The 20,194-nt window shown below is 48.5% G+C and overlaps 8 protein-coding genes across 8 annotated transcripts; 7 read left to right on the forward strand and 1 right to left on the reverse strand.

Annotated features, from left to right (window-relative positions):
- Nucleotides 1–348: 348 nt before the first annotated feature.
- N7516_001732 (TFIIH/NER complex ATPase/helicase subunit SSL2) lies at nt 349–2,926 on the forward strand (the record flags this gene model as incomplete). Its single annotated transcript, XM_057214452.1, has 3 exons — nt 349–376; nt 427–540; nt 600–2,926. 3 exons carry the CDS (start codon nt 349–351, stop codon nt 2,924–2,926), a joined length of 2,469 nt encoding a protein of 822 aa, XP_057076335.1.
- A 572-nt stretch (nt 2,927–3,498) lies between these two features.
- N7516_001733 (uncharacterized protein) lies at nt 3,499–4,128 on the forward strand (the record flags this gene model as incomplete). The annotated part of the gene is made up of 1 exon (XM_057214453.1): nt 3,499–4,128. The coding sequence occupies one exon, from the start codon at nt 3,499–3,501 to the stop codon at nt 4,126–4,128; it is 630 nt and encodes a 209-aa protein (XP_057076336.1).
- A 1,052-nt stretch (nt 4,129–5,180) lies between these two features.
- Nucleotides 5,181–6,699, forward strand: N7516_001734 (glycoside hydrolase family 32 protein; the record flags this gene model as incomplete). Its single annotated transcript, XM_057214454.1, has 3 exons — nt 5,181–5,484; nt 5,529–5,683; nt 5,740–6,699. 3 exons carry the CDS (start codon nt 5,181–5,183, stop codon nt 6,697–6,699), a joined length of 1,419 nt encoding a protein of 472 aa, XP_057076337.1.
- A 2,677-nt stretch (nt 6,700–9,376) lies between these two features.
- Nucleotides 9,377–10,159, forward strand: N7516_001735 (VOC family protein; the record flags this gene model as incomplete). The annotated part of the gene is made up of 1 exon (XM_057214455.1): nt 9,377–10,159. The coding sequence occupies one exon, from the start codon at nt 9,377–9,379 to the stop codon at nt 10,157–10,159; it is 783 nt and encodes a 260-aa protein (XP_057076338.1).
- Nucleotides 10,160–11,016: 857 nt separating this feature from the next.
- On the forward strand, nt 11,017–12,847 carry N7516_001736 (questin oxidase family protein; the record flags this gene model as incomplete). The annotated part of the gene is made up of 5 exons (XM_057214456.1): nt 11,017–11,416; nt 11,472–11,774; nt 11,843–12,202; nt 12,280–12,684; nt 12,750–12,847. The coding sequence occupies 5 exons, from the start codon at nt 11,017–11,019 to the stop codon at nt 12,845–12,847; spliced, it is 1,566 nt and encodes a 521-aa protein (XP_057076339.1).
- Nucleotides 12,848–13,648: 801 nt separating this feature from the next.
- Nucleotides 13,649–15,058, forward strand: N7516_001737 (uncharacterized protein; the record flags this gene model as incomplete). Its single annotated transcript, XM_057214457.1, has 1 exon — nt 13,649–15,058. The coding sequence occupies one exon, from the start codon at nt 13,649–13,651 to the stop codon at nt 15,056–15,058; it is 1,410 nt and encodes a 469-aa protein (XP_057076340.1).
- A 371-nt stretch (nt 15,059–15,429) lies between these two features.
- On the reverse strand, nt 15,430–18,216 carry N7516_001738 (glutamine-dependent NAD(+) synthetase; the record flags this gene model as incomplete). Its single annotated transcript, XM_057214458.1, has 12 exons — nt 15,430–15,539; nt 15,594–16,011; nt 16,073–16,115; nt 16,171–16,174; nt 16,234–16,568; nt 16,650–17,227; nt 17,280–17,371; nt 17,423–17,448; nt 17,499–17,688; nt 17,749–17,807; nt 17,860–18,129; nt 18,188–18,216. The coding sequence occupies 12 exons, from the start codon at nt 18,214–18,216 to the stop codon at nt 15,430–15,432; spliced, it is 2,154 nt and encodes a 717-aa protein (XP_057076341.1).
- A 372-nt stretch (nt 18,217–18,588) lies between these two features.
- Nucleotides 18,589–19,986, forward strand: N7516_001739 (NAD(+) diphosphatase; the record flags this gene model as incomplete). Its single annotated transcript, XM_057214459.1, has 3 exons — nt 18,589–18,719; nt 18,776–19,222; nt 19,283–19,986. Exons 1-3 carry the CDS (start codon nt 18,623–18,625, stop codon nt 19,984–19,986), a joined length of 1,248 nt encoding a protein of 415 aa, XP_057076342.1. The 5' UTR covers nt 18,589–18,622.
- Nucleotides 19,987–20,194: the final 208 nt, after the last annotated feature.

Here is a 20,194-nt window from a genome sequence, read left to right on the forward strand (position 1 = left end):
TTATCAACCAAGATTATCAACCGGGAACGTTAAGGACGACCGTTGCTTGATCATCTTCTCCATCATATATATACTGTCGCTCTAGTCGACACCCCAACCTCCACTGAAGGCTTTTTTCGCCGTCTCTGACGATCACTGCCCATCGACACTTGTCCCGTTGTTTCGCAATAAACCCTCGATCTTTTTTCGCCGCCTGTTCATCCGGCGCAGCATCTTGGTTCCATGCTGGCGTGAGATACTTTAAACGGGGGGCGTTGCTCCGCCTCACCGGTGACTCACTCACTGAGATATACTATTTGATCAGACTTCCTGCGCTGTTTCGTTTGTCTTGCTGAACACAGTTCAAACATGCCTCCCAAACGCAAAGCGGCCGACAGTAAGTTTCTGATACATATCTCCAAATGACAAGTCACTGATTATATCCAGCTGGTCGGTCTAGCGGTGCTTCGAAGCGGGCTACGCCAGTCCCCGATATCGACATTTCCAGCGGCGATGAATACTCGGACCAGGAAGAGTTGCCGGAGGAATCCAACCTGAAAGGTACAGTGTGGCAGTCTGCTCACCTAAAGTGAACCAGAGACTAAAATTGGGCCATAAAGCGGTGGTCAATAAGTTCTCCCTTGAGGCGTTCAGCAAGAAGAACCAAGTGGAGAAGACGGACCCCAGATTCGGATACAAAGATCTTTCTTCGCTCCCACTGAAGCGCGACCACTACAACCGGCCGTTATGGATTGAGCCCTTGAAAGGCACAATCACCCTCGAGAGTTTCTCCCCTCTGGCACCCCAGGCCCAAGATTTCCTGACCACCATCGCGGAACCGCTTTCCCGTCCGACTCATCTCCACGAATATCGTTTGACTGGACACAGTTTATATGCCGCGGTTTCGGTCGGTCTTAAACCGCAGGATATCGTTGAGTTCTTGGACCGTCTGTCGAAAACACCGCTCCCCGAAAGCATTCGGACGTTCATCATCGAGTTCACAAAGTCTTATGGAAAAATTAAGATGGTGTTGAGGCATAATCGATACTATGTGGAAACGACAGATCCTGAAATGCTTCAGCGTTTGCTGAAAGATGAAGTGATCGGGCCGCAGCGAATGGATAATACCGAAGGAATCATCGAACGGGCTGCTCCGAAAATGGGTGGTCTTGTCATTCCTGGAACGAAAGATGCAGCTGGTGTGCGAGAGACCACTCAACAGGAGGCTGCCGCTGCCATAGCTAGAAATGAGACCGAAGACGGGGGGGCCGTGAACTATGGCATCGATGACATTGGCGAGGATGAGACTGAAGAAGCAATCACGTACAGTTTCGAAATCCCCGCTGCTGGCGTCGAAGTGGTCAAGGCCCGCTGTCAATCGATCGGATGCCCTGCCCTGGAAGAGTACGATTTCCAAGGAGACACAGTCAATCCAAATCTGGATATGGATTTGAAACCCGCGGCGCGGATTCGGTCCTACCAGGAGAAGAGTTTAAGTAAAATGTTTGGTAACGGACGTGCCAAGAGTGGTATTATTGTGCTTCCTTGTGGTGCCGGTAAAACTCTTGTGGGTATCACTGCTGCGGCGACTATCAAGAAAGGCACCATCGTCCTCTGCACCAGTTCTATGTCCGTGGTTCAGTGGCGAAACGAGTTCTTGCGGTGGACAACCATCGACCCAGGTGATATCGCCATTTTCACATCGGACCACAAAGAAAAATTCAAGCGGTCAACTGGTATTATTGTGTCCACATACTCAATGGTGTCGCAGACCCGTGCTCGGTCTTACGATGCCCAGAAGATGATGGACTGGCTTCAATCGAGAGAATGGGGTATGATGATTCTTGACGAGGTGCACGTTGTGCCAGCATCGATGTTCCGAAAGGTCACATCTGCAATCGCCGCCCAGAGCAAGCTGGGTCTCACTGCAACATTGCTACGTGAGGACGACAAGATCAAAGATTTGAACTTCTTGATCGGACCGAAGCTTTATGAAGCAAACTGGATGGAACTGGCTGCACAGGGCCATATCGCCAAGGTCCAATGTGCCGAGGTATGGTGCCCTATGACAACCGAGTTCTACTCTGAGTATCTGCGGGAAAGCTCCAGGAAACAAGCTCTGCTATACATCATGAATCCTCGCAAGTTCCAAGCGTGTCAGTTCCTGATCGATTTCCACGAGAAGCGCGGCGATAAGATCATCGTGTTCTCTGACAATGTCTACGCTCTGGAGCGATATGCGCTCAAGCTGAACAAGGCTTACATTTACGGTGGAACTCCTCAAAACGAGCGCATGCGTATCCTGGAAAATTTCCAACACAACGAACAGGTCAACACTATCTTCCTGTCCAAGATTGGCGACACATCACTCGATCTACCGGAGGCCACTTGTCTGATCCAGATCTCGTCCCACTACGGTTCACGTCGTCAGGAGGCCCAGCGCCTGGGACGAATCCTGCGAGCCAAGCGCCGTAACGACGAGGGCTTCAATGCTTTCTTCTACTCGCTCGTGTCTAAGGACACCAATGAGATGGTGTACTCGGCCAAACGCCAGGCATTCCTGATCGATCAGGGTTATGCTTTCAAGGTCATTACCCATCTCCAAGGCATAGACAATTACGAAGGACTCTCGTACGCGACGCCAGCGGAACGTCGCGAACTTCTGCAAGAGGTCATGCTACAGAATGAGTCATCCGCCGATGTCGAACAGGTCAATGACGATCTGTTCTCAATGCGCTCTGGCAAGAGAGTGACAGCCAAGAAAGGAGGTGCTAAACGCAGTGCTGCTACTCTTAGTGGCCTAGCTGGAGGTGATGATATGGCCTATATCGAGTACAACAAGAGCAGAAACAAGCAGCTCAAGGATAAGGCTGGACATCACCCGCTGTTCAAGAAGATGGAACGAGACCGACAACGCCGCAAGAAGGAGAGGGAGACAGAGGACTAAAAGCTGAGATGCATGTGCTGTTTTTTGCTTTCCTTGGGCGCGTTAGTACTTGACCTTTTCTCCTGCACCCCAGAATGACAGATACCCCCGAGTAATCACCGTATTAGAAAAACAAATAGTAAGTTAGAAAAAAATATGATTTGTACTATAGAGGAATCTAGATCCACAACCCGTGGAGTGGACCCTACCTAGGCAATCATCAAAATAAGTAAGCCAGCACCGAACAACTACCTAACTAGGTATAACTATATAACTATTGTACAGGAATGTTTTAGCGGGGCTAGGCCAAGAAAGTCTAGACCTGCAATTTATCAGCGGTTGGCGCAACTTGTTGCTTATAAACCAAGTCGAGAACTGAGTACGGAATATTCCGTAGTTAGTTATAACTACAACATACTTAGCTAGTGTCTAGTACTACCTATATCTACCTAATAATAACCATGCAATCCTAGCAGAATCTCATATGGAACTCACGTTGCACCACTTCCAACACCCCTCTTCGCATCTCCAAGTCCCCCTCTATCTACAACCACCTTATTAGCATATTTTCCTAGAGACGCAAATTACCCACAATGAGTGAAATCAAGCTTTTCTATATGAAAGGCGCCTGCTCGCTGCTTCCTCACATCCTCCTCCACGAAGCGGGCCTTCCATTCACCACCTCCGCCGAGACCAATGGATCCATATCAGATGAGCTACTCCGCCTGAACCCCAAGGGCAAGGTTCCCCTCCTCATCGCCAACGGCGAGATCATCACCGAGAACATCGCTATAATGACCTACATCAGCAACCAGGTCCCCGAGAAAAACCTTCTCGGCACAGCTGGAACCATGGACCCAATTCGAGTCTACGAATGGTTTTCCTGGCTCGGAAGCGCTGTTCACGCCGTTGGATTTGCAGCTTTCTTCCGGCCACAGCGCTTCACAGTCTCTGAAGATGCGGATGTACATGTCGGAATCAAAGAGCAGGCGAAGAAGGCGCTGCTTGCCAGCTTCAAGATCGTTGAGGACCGACTGGACGGCGTCCATGCCGTTGGTAACAAATTTACAGCGGCCGATGTTTACTTGTTGGTATTTTGGCGATGGGCACATTCGACTTTCGGAATGGATTTGAAGGCCGAGTTCCCCAAGTACTGTGCTCTTACGGAGACTGTGGTGAAGCGTGAGAGTGTTGTAAAGGCGATGCGGGAGGAGGGTCTTTGACTCTAACGGTTTAGGGCTCACGCTAGCAAGATAAATAAGGGGAGAATAAAGAGAGAATGGAGAACTACGGAAGTTTGAGTCTGAATGAATGATTGTATGTGGAGATAATGAAAACGTGAGACCTTAAGAACAGAAAGCACTGCAGGGTTAGAATTGACAAAGGAGAGCCTAGAAAGCGGACATATTCCAGCTATCTCAATGTACAACCATATGTACACCCTAATGAGGTAAGACATCCGGACTTCACGAAGCGTCTAGCCCTATCTTGGCGTTCTTGGCCTTGATGGGGCGTCCTGTCAGGAAGGGTTGCCCCTCAACAAATAAACCGCTCATTGATTTTGAGACTCTAAGTAGTCAAACCCATTGTCTGCTGCCGATGTACTCCGTATACTAACAGTATAAGCTTGGCGTTTTGACCCCAAAGTGGATATCTTGGTCCGAGCCGCTTCAACGATCTGCACGGAGATGATGAATAAACATAATAGTTATGTACTTTTAGTATGTCAAAGTCCAAGTTTGAACATCTTCACCGCGGAGTTATTCACGGCTATTGTGGATCTGACGTTGGTCTGACCGAAAAGGTAGTGGTTGCAGTTGGCTATCGCGGTGGCTATAGACATCCGCGAGGTTCTATGCCACTTTCAGAAAAAAAAAAAGGATCAATCTGAAATGTTAACCTGACGAATTTCCCCAGACCCCGGATTAATATGTGGATATCGGAATCCGCAAGCCAAGGCGTTTCCCGCACAATACGACGTTTCGAATTATCAATCTAGGCTCCAGGGTCATCGCGGAGCAGACCCGACGGCCCGCGATATTCACAAAATTCTTCCGGGCAAGTATGCGGGGTGAGATGCAGGGATGATATGCAGTATTAATCACGGAGGCAGTCAGGAGGTACTCTATCTGAAGCAAACTAGAAGTTGAAGCTGGTGTGAATAATGATGTCCTTGGCCATCCTGAGGGTATAAATTACCTTCGTCGCCAGCACTGAGTGTGGTGGATATCAGCACATCATCGCTTTACGAGCACATCTGAACGTTGCAGCAACCATGTTCCGAGCCTTAGCATTCGCACTCGCCACCCTGGCTCTGGCGGATGACTTCCGCCCAGTCTACCATTTTGTCCCTAAGGAGAACTGGATGAACGAGCCCAACGGGTTGATTAAGATCAAATCAACCTGGCATCTGTTCTATCAGCACAACCCAACGGCGAATGTCTGGGGCAATCTGAACTGGGGCCACGCAACCAGTAGTGACCTAGTCCAGTGGACTCACCAGCCCCTTGCCATAACAAGCGAGAACGGCGTCGAAGCGTTCACTGGCACTGCCTATTTTGATGCCGAGAACACCTCTGGTCTGGGATCTTCTACCAGCCCCCTTATCTGGCATGGTACACAGGGTACTTTCCTTCCAACGGGACCCAGGACCAGCGTCTTGCCTTTAGTGTTGACGATGGCGTGACCTGGACAAAATACCCGGAAAATCCCATTATCTCAGCCGCCCAGGAGTCGCCGCATGATACGACACAGGGGCTGGAAAGCCGTGACCCCAAGGTCTTTTCCACAAGGCATCTGGGAAATGGGTCATGGTCCTTGCCCATGGCGGACAGGACAAGCTGACGTTTTGGACATCGTCGGACGCAAAGTCCTGGACGTGGAAGAGCGACCTCTCCGCTGACCAGATTGACGGTCTACCCTCTGGAATCACTGGGTGGGAGGTGCCTGATATGTTCCAGCTCCCTATCGAGGGGACCGACGAGACCACCTGGGTGTTGATTATAACCCCGGCGGACGGATCACCCGCTGGTGGTAATGGTGTTCTAGCCCTGACAGGTTCCTTTGATGGAACAACATTCAAAGCTGACCCCGTCGACCCTTCTACTCTGTGGCTCGACTATGGTCGTGATTTTGACGGTGCCTACAGTTGGGAAAATGTTGCTGCAGCAGATGGGCGGCGTATCCTTGCCTCTGTCATGAACAGCTACGGCGCTAGCCCACCAACCAAGACCTGGAAAGGAATGCTGTCTTTCCCTCGCACCATTACCCTGAAGGAAACCGACTCCAAGCGATACTTCCTTCAGCAACCTGTCACCGAGATTGCCCTCGCTGGTTCCTCGCTGGCGACAATCCAGAATCAAACTATTACCGCCGACAAACCGTTGCTGTCATCCATCCACGGAACCGCGTTAGATATTAAACTTGCCTTTACCATCGACGCAGGCGCCAAAATCTCTCTGAAAGTGCGCAAGGCTGCGTCGGAGCAGACAACAATCCAGTATGACCAGAAACACTCGACGATATCTGTTGATCGAACGATGAGTGGAGATATCTCCTACGACCCCGCTGCAGGTGGAGTCCACAGTGCTTCCCTGAAACCAGATGGTTCTGGGGTTATCAATCTCCGTGTCCTAGTCGACACTTGCTCTGTGGAGGTCTTTGGAGGGGAAGGAGAAGTTGTGATTTCAAACCTGATTTTCCCTAGCGAGACCTCCGATGGGCTGTCCCTGGAGGTTATTGGGGGATCAGCCGATTTGCACTCTGTTGAGGTACGCGGTATTTCCCTCAAGTAATGTGAGAGCCATGGAATTCCATCACCGCCGTTAGTTTGCCTTGCCGAGTCCAAGGATTATGAAAGATTGTGAAGTTTGTGTTCTCTAGCCCTGGATTTGGTCTACTTTACCTTCACCCTTGACTTTCCGTTATCCAGATGTCCATGTGTTGAGAGAGCCACCGGCATTGGTGCCTTGCTTGCCAGGCCTCTCCTACCTAGGTAGCTATTTAGTTAGCTAACTAGCTTCGTGTTTGTATATAGAGAATCAATCCTTCTTCTCTGTCTCTCCGCTCTCTGACAGCCCCAAGAGCATGGATGGGTATCATATACAGGCTGATTACCCCTTTGAAAAGTTAGCAGAGGCTAAATTTACGAATATCTACCAGCCTACAGGTACAGTAGATATTCCTAAAAGATTTTATCACGGAAAAGATATCACGGGGTGTATGACGTCTACATATTTTGAACTTTTCTTTGTGCGGGGAATTAAAGGAGTCTATTTGTTGACTGGATATTTTGAATTCAGCCAAGTGTTTTCCTTTGTCCCATATAAATGACGGCCCGGCGAATGATCGTGCTCTCCAGGTTCATCCATCTTTATCGCCCCCACGTGTTCTTCTCATCCACATGGCCATGGAGACTCTTTTGATCATACAAAGATCTATAAGGCTCCAAGTCGAGCCGCAAAGTGTCATTCTAACCCAACTCAATGCCCTTTACCGACGAGCAACTTCGGGCTATCGCAATAGCAGAACGAGTGGGAGGTAGCGCTTCTCTGCTGGGATGTGCGTTCATTGTGACAACGTATTGTGCTTCAAACGCTTTTCGCAAACCAGTCAATAGACTGATATTTTATGCATCTTTTGGGAATGCCTTCGCCGCCGTTGCATCTTTGATGAGCAGAGATGGAGTGATAGCGGGTCCGCATTCTGCTTTATGTCTCGCCCAAGCATTCTTTATTCAATAGTATGTTGGCCATTATCCGCAAAAGAATTGGAAGCTAATCTCCCAAGGAAAGTTGGATGCCAACAGACTCCCTATGGTCGTTTTGTATGGCAGTTAACATATATCTCACTTTTTACCGGAGATACTCGGGAGAAGACCTCAAGAAGCTTGAGAAGTGGTACTTTCTGTTCTGTTACGGGTTACCACTCATCCTCGCGACGACCTTGAGCGTCATCAAGACCACCGGAAGAGGTAGGATTTATGGTCCAGCCTTGGTAGGTTCCTGGTGCAGACTGTGCCCTGCGGATTATGCCCAGCATAGAACTGACTCCTCGTTAGATATGGTGCTCAATCACCGAACCGTGGCAATTTCTACGTTTGGTGTGTTTCTATGGTCCAGTCTGGTAGGTCATACAATATCTTCTACCAACTTCCCATCTAATTCCCTTTTGCAGGGTAGTCAGTATTGCAACCTTTGCGATCTATGCCACAGCTGGCGTCCGGATCTATCGACAGTATAAAGCTCTAAAAACGGCCAAATATGAACTACCCGTCAATAGAGCATTGAGCGTTACTCAATCGGTTTCTTTCGATGTGACCGCTACTGCAGCTAAAGGCTCGGGTAGTGGCCCAGCGATGCTATATTCAACCTCCATCGAATCCCAACATTCACGCACTAGAAGCGGGTTAGACATCCAAGCTAACAAGAACAATGCAATGTGGAGCTACTTGAGATACTCATTTCTCTTCTTCATGGCCATGGTTGCTACCTGGGTATGGAAATGCTCCTTTTTACTCAATCCTCTCATAAGCCGTCACTGACACCTGGGCAACCGCCCTAGTTACCGTCATTTGTGAATCGAATTTACGCGTTGATCAATCCCAGCGAACCGAATTTTGGGTTGAACTTGGCCGGGGCATTAGTTCTATCTCTTCAAGGGGTTTGGAACGCAATCATCTACACATCAACCGCACTCCGTATATTCAAAGCCCAGTGGGCTTCTATCGTCAAATCTAGATCACACCGGAGGTCGCCTACTAGAGTCACCGGGGGAGTGGCTGCCGACGTTTCCCTTGAGGATGTGACATTCGATACTAGGTCTGATGTAGGCAGTACATCTTCTTTGGCGATCCGTCCACCACTTGAGTCTTCCGTCGTTAAACCTGGCAATGTGTAACGACTGTCAGCGACTGTTATTATTCGACAGCTGGAAGCAGTTAAAGTGTACTTCTATTTCGAACCTTATGGATAAATCAGGTGTATTTCCAAATAATAAATATGGGAGGGAAATAATTGGGAGGACCTGCATTCCTATTCAAGAAAGATAACGGCGGTGTCGAATACCTCAAGAATGGCTCGAAATGACACAGGTTGTCAATATGGAGGTTACATCACATATAGAGATGTACTATCTACCAATTCGAGACTCAGATTGACTAAACAGCACACATAATTGAACTAAACCATGAGTACGATCCTATTTGATTTTTGTGAAGTTGATTCTCCGATGCTCCATTATTGCACCATTTCGGATCAATTAGGTTAGGGTACTATGAGCAATAGACAACTTTTAGATCGCCATCAAGCTGTGCAATATAAAATCATCGATTGAACAGAGAACTACTTTCTCTTGGCGTAAGAGTGAGGGGTTCCTCTCCAAATATAAATACAATGCGGGGAACATTTGATCCTACACTCTGCCTTCACAACATTATCCGATTTCAATCCCAATCCCTCACTATATCGCATAATGTCTGAACAACAAACCCCCATCCTTGACCATATTGTCCTACTCGTTTCCCACAAAACACTCCTCGGAATTTCTGAACATATTGAGAGCCAGTTCACCCTAGCACCAGGTGGAACCCACGCCGATGGACTCACCACGAACAAGCTGATTCTCCTCCCGGATGGCGTTTACCTTGAAATAATTGCCTTCTTCGACGACATCGACCCGGAGAAACGCCGTAACCATCGCTGGGGAAACGAGAAAGAAGACACCATCGTCGACTGGGCTTTCACTTTGCCATCGGAAAACGACTTTAGCGCCATCCAACAGCGATTCCAGCGCGCTGATACCAATACTTCCTATACAGACCCTATCGCCGGCGGTCGCACCAAACCAGATGGCACCGTGTTGAAATGGGCAGTTTGTGTCCCTAAAGATGGTCAAGGAAAGGTCGTTCCCGGGTCTCTACCCTTCTGGTGTCTGGACAGAACACCTCGCGCAAACCGTGTCCCTTATGAGATTGAGCCAAATCTCGCTCAACATCCGAATGGCGTGCAGGGGATTTCTTCTGTGTCGGTGCAAGTCCCCGATTCGGGGATTGCAAATTTTAAGGGTGCGTATGATGCGATATTTGGTGGACCCTGGAGGTATGAAGTTCCTTCTGGCTCGACGGTCGGCAAGCATGAGGTTTCCCTGTCTGGAGGGGATGCATCCATTCGGCTGGTGTTTAATGGGTTGAAGGAGGGAAAAGTTGAGCTCCTACCTGGATTGTTCTTTGACATTGAGAGATTGGACTCGCTATAGCCATTGGATTTGAGATATTGATTATAACTGAAGAATATTAACTTTCCGGATATGTTGGGGTCTACCATGGGTATCCCATTGGAATGAACCTTGGAAGCTATAACCTCGGGGTTCAGCCCCACGAACCAAAGTTCCCGCAAGTTTCTAAACCGCTTAAACTTCACCAATATCAGATCAGCATTGGAAGCAGGTTAATACCTAGGTAGAAGCCCGTAAAAAACTAAACAGGTGGATCCCGGAACCGTAGTCAGGGAATCCATCCTTATGAACGTTAAGATATAAATATCTTACAGATATTAAAGCAATAACAGTAAGATACATCCTTGTCTTGTACTGCCTCAAAAATACTAATATAGAATATAGATTAGGGTCTGGGATGGTGGTTTTTAACCACAACTCATTCCGATTTAGGACTTGCTCTCGTTGTGCTATATGTCTCTAGATCCTCAAATACATTCAAGCCAGCCCCGACAACCTAACGGTCTAGGGTCTGCTGCATCGGTAATTTAGTGGTAGAATGCCTGATTGCAAATCAGGTTGTCGCGTGTTCGATCCACGCTCGGTGCTCTTTGAATTCTTTTTTTTTTTTTTTTCTCCCGAAGGGACAGATACGAGCTCCAGGGCTGGGCCCCAACTGCTGACCGATTGAAACGGATTCCTATGACGTGTCGATCGCCACGGAAAGCCGAAAGTCCGACGTTCATGTTTAGACCATTATTCAGATTTAATAATTATACCACTTTGATAGGTTCAATTGCTGGATTGGATTTCCTGTAGAACCGTCCAGCTAATCTGACAGTTGTACAGCTCTAATTATATCACTATACCCCGGATGGCTTGAGCTATATATAAAGGACATGCTTCCCCGCGTTCTTCAGTGTCACAAGCATCATTTGTTCAGATCAAAACCTACAACTACAAACAATTCTTGGCTTCTCTTGTTGAATAGTACTCGCTGCTATTCCAGTCTACGCCCATCGTTTCAAACAGCTGTCTCTTCGGCTTCAACATTCCCACCTGTTCTATCCCTCCCGCGACTAGCCGCGCAATACAGCTTGTATACTTCCAACACCGGGAACTTGTCCCGCGTGACTTCATCCAAAATGGCCACCGCTACTAATATTAATCTGTCACCGGTGACAGATTCCGGCATTTATAGCTCAAGAGTGAGGGAAGACACTGCGCGGACAGTGAGTGAGATTTTGCAGGAAGACTTGGAGATCCACCATGTCTTCTTTAATGACCAACACTTCCATAGTATGTTCTTTTAAGGCTAAGTCCCCGCCGAGAACTATCTCTAATATAGAAACAGATCACATACCTCATCAGCTGCTTAGTATCTATGCTCTTGGCGCAGCACCAGAGGATATCAAGGCTTGCTATGAACGGAATAAGACTTATCAGAGACCTGCCCTTCCAGCCAACCAAGATGTCATTCAATCTATGCACGATGTCGCTAAATTCCAAGAGTGCTTTGGGAAGGAAGAACATTACCCTAATTACTTAGCTTTCTTCCAGCACGAGATCGATGCAAAGGGCGTTGGTGAGGTCCTGGAGGAGTATGTCTTCGCCGGGGATGAGCGAGCTGAGGGTATGATGTGTCGGATGTTTGGCGGTAAGTATATACGTCTAGCCATACTGAGTTATATTGATATTGTATGTTCCTCGGGCTAATCAATTTAGGCCTTGTCCACCCGCTCATCCAGCTCGGTTTCGGCATAGAGTTCAACCAACCTGCCATTGTAGCGCAAGGTCTTGCCCAGACAGCAGTCCATGATGACTGGCTGGGTCGTGCGTTCTTCCTACCCGCGGAAAAGATGGCTGGCGGTATTGGAAAGTCGGGACAGAAGTCGACGCTCCAGCTCATAAATGAGATGCAAGCAGACAAGACTCTTATTAAGAGTGTGCAGTGGTCCGACAGTAATAAGATCATGGATGGGGTGCTTCATAGAGCACCGGAGCAGATGCTGAAGTATGCTTCGCAATTCACTGTGTCTGAGGATCAGGTGGAGGAGCGGTTAGCAGATATGATCAATACAGTCGGTAAGTCTAGCCTTGGAAGTATTTGACGGTATTGCTTGAGAGATGTGAGTGAGGAGCTATCGCTGAATTCATCCCAGTCTACTATACCAGTGCCGCGCAGCGTCCGACCAGAGAGATGAGACTTGATTTCTTCTTCATCCATTGTGTTAATTCGTCCATCTTCTTATCTAAGATTATGAACCTCACATTCTTGGATCAGCTACCCAAGCTGCGCATGCTGGAATGGAAGGGACGCATCGATCTTCTGATGTATACTTCACGTGGAACACCGGACCTTCTGCTTGATGAGGTAGCAAGTTATCCCGTGAAGGAGGACTGGTCACAGATCTTCGCGCGAAGCATCGCCCATCCCGGTGATGATGGACATCTAGCCAAGCTAGCACGGGCTTTGGCGCATGGTCAGAAAATCTGCCAGGCATATGAGAGTAAACACCCCGAGATGCCGATCAAGGGAGATATGTGGCTTAGGATTGGGAATATAGGTAAGCAGCAGGACCTGAGGTTGTAACTTTTTATTATTATTATTATTTAACTAACTGCTCGACAGCTGTTGACTCGACTGTCGAGGACGGAGATAGACCAATGTGGGTTCGCTCTACTGGATTTGATGAAGCATGGGAGTCTCAAGGACGAGCGCATATGTAGGATGGGGTACACGTTATCTTCATGAGAATGTTGTGTTATTTTCTTTCGACCTTCCAGAATGGTGTCATTTAACATCCTATACAAACCCATCGCCGTATTTTTGCACCGTTTACCTCTCCTCTGGCCCATGCATAGAAATGAAGCTTTAAATGGACTTAGATGTAACCACTTAAAAATATAGAGATGCGGTATTAATAATTTACATTACACTGTATAGAGCTTCGGCTTTATCCAACGAGAATACCTACCTAGTAGTCTGTATGGCTACATATCGAGCATTCTTGAAGTTCAGTTTGAACCATTCAATACTTTGCCCCAAAGATCCATCATCCTTAGTACTCTATTCTCTTCTGACAGACCTTATAATCCAATGGCCTATTCGTTCAACTTTCCCCCAAAAATGGATTCTTTTCGACTCTTGTCCCCATAGTTCGGAGGTTAAACTATGGTTCCCGCTTTAACTGCTGTGGGGCTTCAGCCTTGCAATGACGCCAGCGGCTCAGCGCAATTGTGATCGTGTAGAATAAATATGTAATGTGCTTGTTAGACAATTCTCAAATCGAATTGAATTAAGAATAGTAGAAGGACAGAGTATCATATATTGTAAAGTCACACTGGGGAATAGGGCACATGAAGAAAACAAAACATTGAAAAAAACAATGCAAAAACAAAAATACATTGGGGATCACGTGGGACCGAGTGGGGCTCCCCAACATGTATTCAACTCTGCATCTCTTCACTTTTCCCTCCATCAGCCTACCAAGGTAGTATCTATTGTTATTCTCTGATCTTGTCATAATCATGGGGAACGAAGACATTAACCGCAAGGACGTTTCGACTCAGAAAGACTGGCCTGATGATGAGAACAACCCGTTTGTCGCCTTCCGGCGCTACGCCGATGAGCAGGTCTCCACCATGCTTCAATCTATCACGGGCCTCCCCTCGATGGTAACACAGCCTCACAGCGGCCACTGGGATATATTCGCAGATAACCAGGGCCACCAGAATCGGATCTCTCGTCAAAGAACCAGTGATAATACGGACAACAGCAGCTATCCAACAGACCGAGATGGAGATGACCCACGCAACTATGGAAATAATTCACGACCACGCTGGCCTGAAAACGACGATTCGTGGAGAAAGTGGTGTAATGGACCATCCGACTTCTTCGGCCTCGATTCCTTCTTCGACCGCTTCTTCGAGGACCGGTTCTTCCCTTTTGCATCACAACTCCTACACTCCGGCCACAACCTCCTTCTCCGGGATATGTTTGAGGACACCGACTCACCAACCTGGCCGATCGGGTATATCCTGTTCAGCCCATACTCGCCTCTGCATCTAGAACGCCAAGCACAATACCAAATGCACCGGGAGAAGGGCGTTTTCTCATCTCTCATGTCATCTTTGCATCTCAACTCCGACCGTGACCCTTCCGAACTCCAGTGGCGAGAAGCATTTGAGGATTTACTTCGACTCGAGAACGATAAGCCGATGCTCGATCGCAATGCCTCCACCGCGAGATCCGAGTCCGGCAAGGACTGGCTACAAGGGCTTGTTAAAAGAGGCAGCTTGGGAGATAAGTGGAAGTATGTGTCTGGCAGAGATGGCCAGCCTTGGTCCGGCGTTACGTTATCTGGTCGTGCAGGCCCTCGTTCTCTACCCGAGAAAGAGAAAGCATTTACAGATACGAAGGAGGCTGAGAGCGAGCTAGACCTATACGAACGCTTCTTGCATGACATCGAAAACCGCGAACGTGAATTCTTCCGCGGTGTCTCCGAAAGCCCTCTTCTGCGTCTCCTCCTGGATGAGCGACGGGAGCAACAGGAAGAACTTGAGAAATACAGGCGCATCCCTCTAAAGGCCGGGGACCAGCACAGCCACGACGATAATGAGAATTGGATCGATCTTGTGTCTGGCGGGAACAAGAAATCTGTCCCTGAAACGCCCAGGGATTTGCCGACCGAAATCGCCACCAAACCAGCCGAAGCTATCTCGGAACCAGCGCAGCCTCGTGTCATCTCCACTATGACTCGAACGGAACGTGTGCGGCTTCCCGATGGCTCAGTTGAGAGCAAGGTCGTCAATACAAGACGTTTCGCAGATGGCCGAGAGGAAAGTGACGAGTCTGTTGAGGTGTCTCGTCCCCAGGAGGCTTTGCATTCTAGATCTGAGTCCGACAAGCCGAAGAGCGGTTGGTTCTGGAAAGACTAGGCCTCTGTTTGGACAATTTCTACGACGAACGCCGATCTTCCCTGGCTATGACCTTTAATATGACCTTTTATGTCTGAATCTTCGGCGTGTTTCCTCATTTTACGATTTGCATGTTCCACTGCTTTCCGGATGGCGTTTCCTTTATCTCTTCGCCGTTTGCTTTCAAACCTGGTTTCCAGTCACCTGGCTCTGTGTACATTCGATTATTGCCTTCCTCATGCCACATGGAAACGTAATCCAAGCTTTTTTGATATATCTCAGGAATCCACATAGTTATTACTTGATCTTAATTGCCATGGAGCCTTTAATAGTTATCAAGCAAGACTTAAGCAGGTACGCAAAACATTTTGAAAATTTTAAACGATGTACATCTAATCGGCCTTAACACTCTTCTTCGCTCCCTTACCAGTAGTCCACCCTTTAGATTCCCAGTACTTGACATTATCTTCCATCTTCTTGTACGCCCAAGTAAACGGCGGGTCTACACAAACAAAGTTAGCACAACCCCACAACCCCAAAAACGAGAACAACATACAAAGGAACTGCCTCAGATCATGACGATTATCTTCAGGCGAGTACTGCTCAGCATGGTAGCTAGGCGTGAGAACAGTCATCTTATGTCTGTTGATAGAGTAATGGTAGAAGAAATGGCGAGTCTTCTCGTAAATCTCGCGCGGACTGTACTCGTTACCCCACAGGTGAAGCAGTTTCTCGTACATAGAGTACGGGCCGAGCTTGGAGACTTTCCTCATGTACCCGAAAACGCCTAGCTGCGCGTATGTAACGCCCATGTCGGCTTCGTCCGATTGAACGTAGTCGTGTGTGATGGGTTCCAGTTCGGCGGTGGGTGTTGCGTGGATGAATTCTTCGAGGATTGGGAGGCCGAAGCTTCGGCCGGACCAGGAAATGAATTTCTTCAGGTCGACTTTGCTCACTGAGCCGATGGGGTTGAGCTGGTTGTTTTGGTTAGTTGGGAAGAAAGGCCGTGCTAGGCTTAAGGGAATTGGTGCTTACATCGGCGGAGCTGGCATCGTACTTGGTGAGGTAGCCTCGTAAACTAGATGGGTTGGGTCAGTTACCAGGAAGGAAATTAGTGTGTCTACGTGGCGTACCATTCTGTAATAATGGTCAATCAAGATGTTCAACAAGGTATGGTGCATATTTGGGAGACGTACCATCAACGTTAGACGATGCGAGAACGAGTAAGCCACCACCACCAGGGCGTTGACGCACAGTCGGCAATAAGGAGGCAAACAGATATGAGAGAACCATTCTGAGGCGAGCCTGCACATTCTGAAGGGCGGCATTCTCTGCTGGAGATCCGCCGTGCATTTTGAAACGAGGCTGGAAGTTAGTGAGAACAGTAAAGAGATTCATGATAGAAGTGACCACAGTATCGAAATTGAAGTCAATGTGATAAGAACCAATATCACTGGCCAGTCGAGTTGCTCTATCCCGTGTATCCTGGCCTGAGTTTTGTGTGCCCATGTAGCTAGTGTGGAAGATAGATCTAGAAGAATCGGTCAATGTTGACCCAGACTAAGACGATAGAAAAGTTTGGCCTGACAGGCCCAACAGTTGGAAGACTTACTTGCAAATCTCCTGGGTGGTGGTAGGAAGCCACTCTGAATCTTCTGGCTTCGCACACAATCGTCGGACATCCTTGATGACTTGCTCGTTGCCTTCGCGCACTGCTTTGAGCACTTCGCGACACATGGAGTGCACAATGATCGCCGTGGCACAGCTGTCAATACCACCGCTCAGAGGAAGGAAGAAACCGGCGGCTCCACATCTGCGAAGGTAATCCCATAGCCAGCAGGCGGGCCCCAGAGAAATCTCCTCCTCGGGAGCATGGTACCGCGGCTTGATAGGCTGAGAAGTCGCGAGGCTAGGCTCGGCATCTTCATCCCGGCGAGAAAGTCTAATATCAAGATCAAGGCGGACATAGGGCGACTGCTTGCTCGCTTGCATTCCACGGCTTGCGCTGCACCGGTATGTGCGGACTTCCTCAATGTCGACTGTTGCAGTGACGACTTCCACGTCGTTCAGGGAGAACTGTGAGCCTTGGGCCACGATTTCTCCGTTGACGACAATCATGGCACATCCATCATAGTACAGACGATCGCCGTCGCAGCCTTGCTGATTGGCATAAAGATAGATTCCACCACTCTGTGAGGTGTAAGAAAAGTCATGTCCTACTGTAACTTTACTTTTCACTCACTAGTTTGGTAGCCTGGGTGATCAAATTGATCCGAGTGTCGAGCTTCTTCAGTTCGTGGTGGCTGCCCGAAGAATTGGAGATGATCTCGACGCCTAATTCATGTTAGACAACGAGCGCACGGTAGTCTGGACATTGAGACTCACCAGCTAGGCCATATGGAATATGGGGGCTATGATCGACTATTAGCATCAAAAGTCACACAGAGAGCTCAAAACTTACCCATTAGGGGTAAAAAGCTCCTCGCATGTCTCAAGACCCAGACATGTATCTCTCGTGCTGATAACGGCATCACCGAATGGAACCTTGTACTGGCCAGTAACCTTTCCAACAATTGATTCCAAATAGTAGTCCTCCACCTCCTGCGGACGCTGCCATGGTGTAAAGTGTCGGTGCTCGCGATAGTTGCCATCTATAATAAAAACCGATATTAGCGACTATTTTCCGAAATGTAAAGAACAATTGAACAAACCATTGGCAAGCCACATCTTCGGCCTGATCAGGATGATCTTCCGGTTGTAGAAAATCACACTTGAGAGGATATATCAGCTAATGCGATATCAGTTACATCGCCGATACTCACCGACAGTTGTAGCGCACATTGCGATGGCGAACCGGCAATCCCACGTCAACCACAATATCCTGGCAATCGGGATGGTCGATGATGCGGGCGAGCATTTCCCATGAGTGCAAGAAAGTGTCGCCCTCAAGGAAACCATCCAGAACTCCATAGCCGGTAATCTCAAGCTCTGGTCCAACGCGCAAAGTGGCACCGGCAGCCTTAGCTTGCCGAATACTTTCAATGATACGGTCCGCGTTGCCCTCAAAGTCGAGAGCCCACTGGTTAAGAGAGCTAGAACGAGTTAGTGCGGGGTTCTCTAGTATCCGGATAGTAAGTGGGTTAGGTTTACCATGTTGCTAGAGTGACTAGGTGCCCCATGATGCCTGGTATGACTATGACGTCCGTATCTTGTGCTTCGCAAAGAGGCTCGTCGGCGATAAGAGTCAAAAGAATGTGGTCACGTGTGTGGGGAGCTTAAGTTCCCCCGCTTCACGGGTAATAGTGTGACTGTAAAATACTATAAATTACTGTAATATACCTTCCAATTGGAATTGCCGACCTCTAAATCCGATTCAAAACATGTAATACGTGTAATCCTCTTGTATTTCTGGATAAATGTCCCGAGGCCGCTGATTAATGCGATTCCTCAGCCTTCCGAAGGGCTGGAGCTGGGAGTCCAGTTTCATAATATCTTGAATATAGACCCTTTATAAAGTGAATTTTTTTTTCTTGTCAATATTCTACCGTATTAGACATTTATTGTTGGCAATCTAGCTCTTACAGAATGAGCACAACCCCTCAAATCCCCACCCCGGCTCATATGCTTGAGGATTCCATGTTGTCCCGGCACTTCGGCAAAGAGACGGTGAATTACTTCTCCAGTAAGAATTTCTTGTACTCTCATATATTCGGTGCAGTAGAGCTAAAGTATTTGCAGGCTCTCCAATCAACCGTTTATCGTTCTTACGCTCTGACCACCCGTTCCTGTCTACGGCTCTGAAGCACCCTTCGACCCGATTTGTACTGTTGAACAACCTAGCGCCCTTGACTCCGTCGCCGGCACAGCTACACTATGCCAAGTATGACGACGTACGCAAGCTTGTGTCTCGGGATACCTTCGATACGTCCGAGGAAGACATGATCAAGGCCTATGATTCGCGCAAGACACACCCGACCCTTATATTCCTTGGACTGGACGAGAGCCGCAAGGAAGAAGGTCTGACGTGGAAGATTTACTCTGGCACGCCGTATTTTGCAGTCGATGTGACCCCTAAGGGTTCTGAAGAGCAGCAGACTGCAGCAAAGGATGTGATTAGTGTCATGGAGGCGAAAGGGCTGTCTTTCTTCCAAGCACGAGTTGTCATGTCCTTCTCCGCAGATGAAGGTATGAAGACGCGATATTAATGTCCAAATTGGCAAAGGGGAACTAATCAACTCGGGATAGCTGCTATCTACGCCCAGGCACGTGCGCTGATGGACTGGAACACTCGCAATACCTTCTGTGGGACATGCGGCCACCGTACTCTGCCTGTGAATGCAGGAACCAAGCGTGCCTGTCCGCCAACGGATGTTGCGCGAGCAGCCGAGGGCAATACGGAACAACGGCCGGAGTGCAATACCCGTACTACGTTGTCAAACCTTTGCTTCCCCCGTACCGATCCGACTATCATTGTGGCGGTGGTTTCCGCCGACGGCAAGCGGATCCTGCTCGGGCGCTCCAAGCGATTCCCGCCAGGATGGTATTCCACCTTGGCTGGATTCATTGAGCCAGCCGAGTCGATTGAGGATGCTGTGCGGAGAGAGGTGTGGGAGGAATCGGGTGTCACTTTATCCCGCGTTGTTATTCACTCCTCACAGCCTTGGCCGTATCCGGCTAATTTGATGATCGGTGCTCTTGCTCAGGCCAGTGACCCCGCGCACGAGACGATCTCTTTGCAGCACGATCCTGAGTTGGAGGATGCGCGGTGGTTTGAGGTGGAGGAGGTGGAGGAGGCGCTGCGGATTGGGGTAAGTGACTTGGGTTCCCAGGCTGGTCCGGAATACAAGGGCGGGTTGCGGTTGCCCCCTCCTACGGCCATTGCCCATCAGTTGATTCAGGCTGCTGTGAGCGCGGAATATTTTGCGGCAGAGAAGCAGTCGAAGATATGAAATCTTGATTCTTATGATAACGCATCACTAGATATATATATATATACCATTGAAGAATTTAGACTTTCACTATCTCTCAACACTGGCAGTATGTATATAGACCCCCATTTTGGGTACTCAAGAAATAAAGCACTAGGTGGGTTATTCATCGTTCAAGTTTACAAAAGAAATTGCAGCGGGTCGACTCCTTGGCAAAAGAGATCAGCAC

The sequence above is a fragment of the Penicillium verrucosum genome (genome assembly GCF_028828655.1).
Source record: "Penicillium verrucosum strain IBT 35672 chromosome Unknown utg000001l_segment0_segment0, whole genome shotgun sequence".
NCBI classification, from domain to species: domain Eukaryota; kingdom Fungi; phylum Ascomycota; class Eurotiomycetes; order Eurotiales; family Aspergillaceae; genus Penicillium; species Penicillium verrucosum.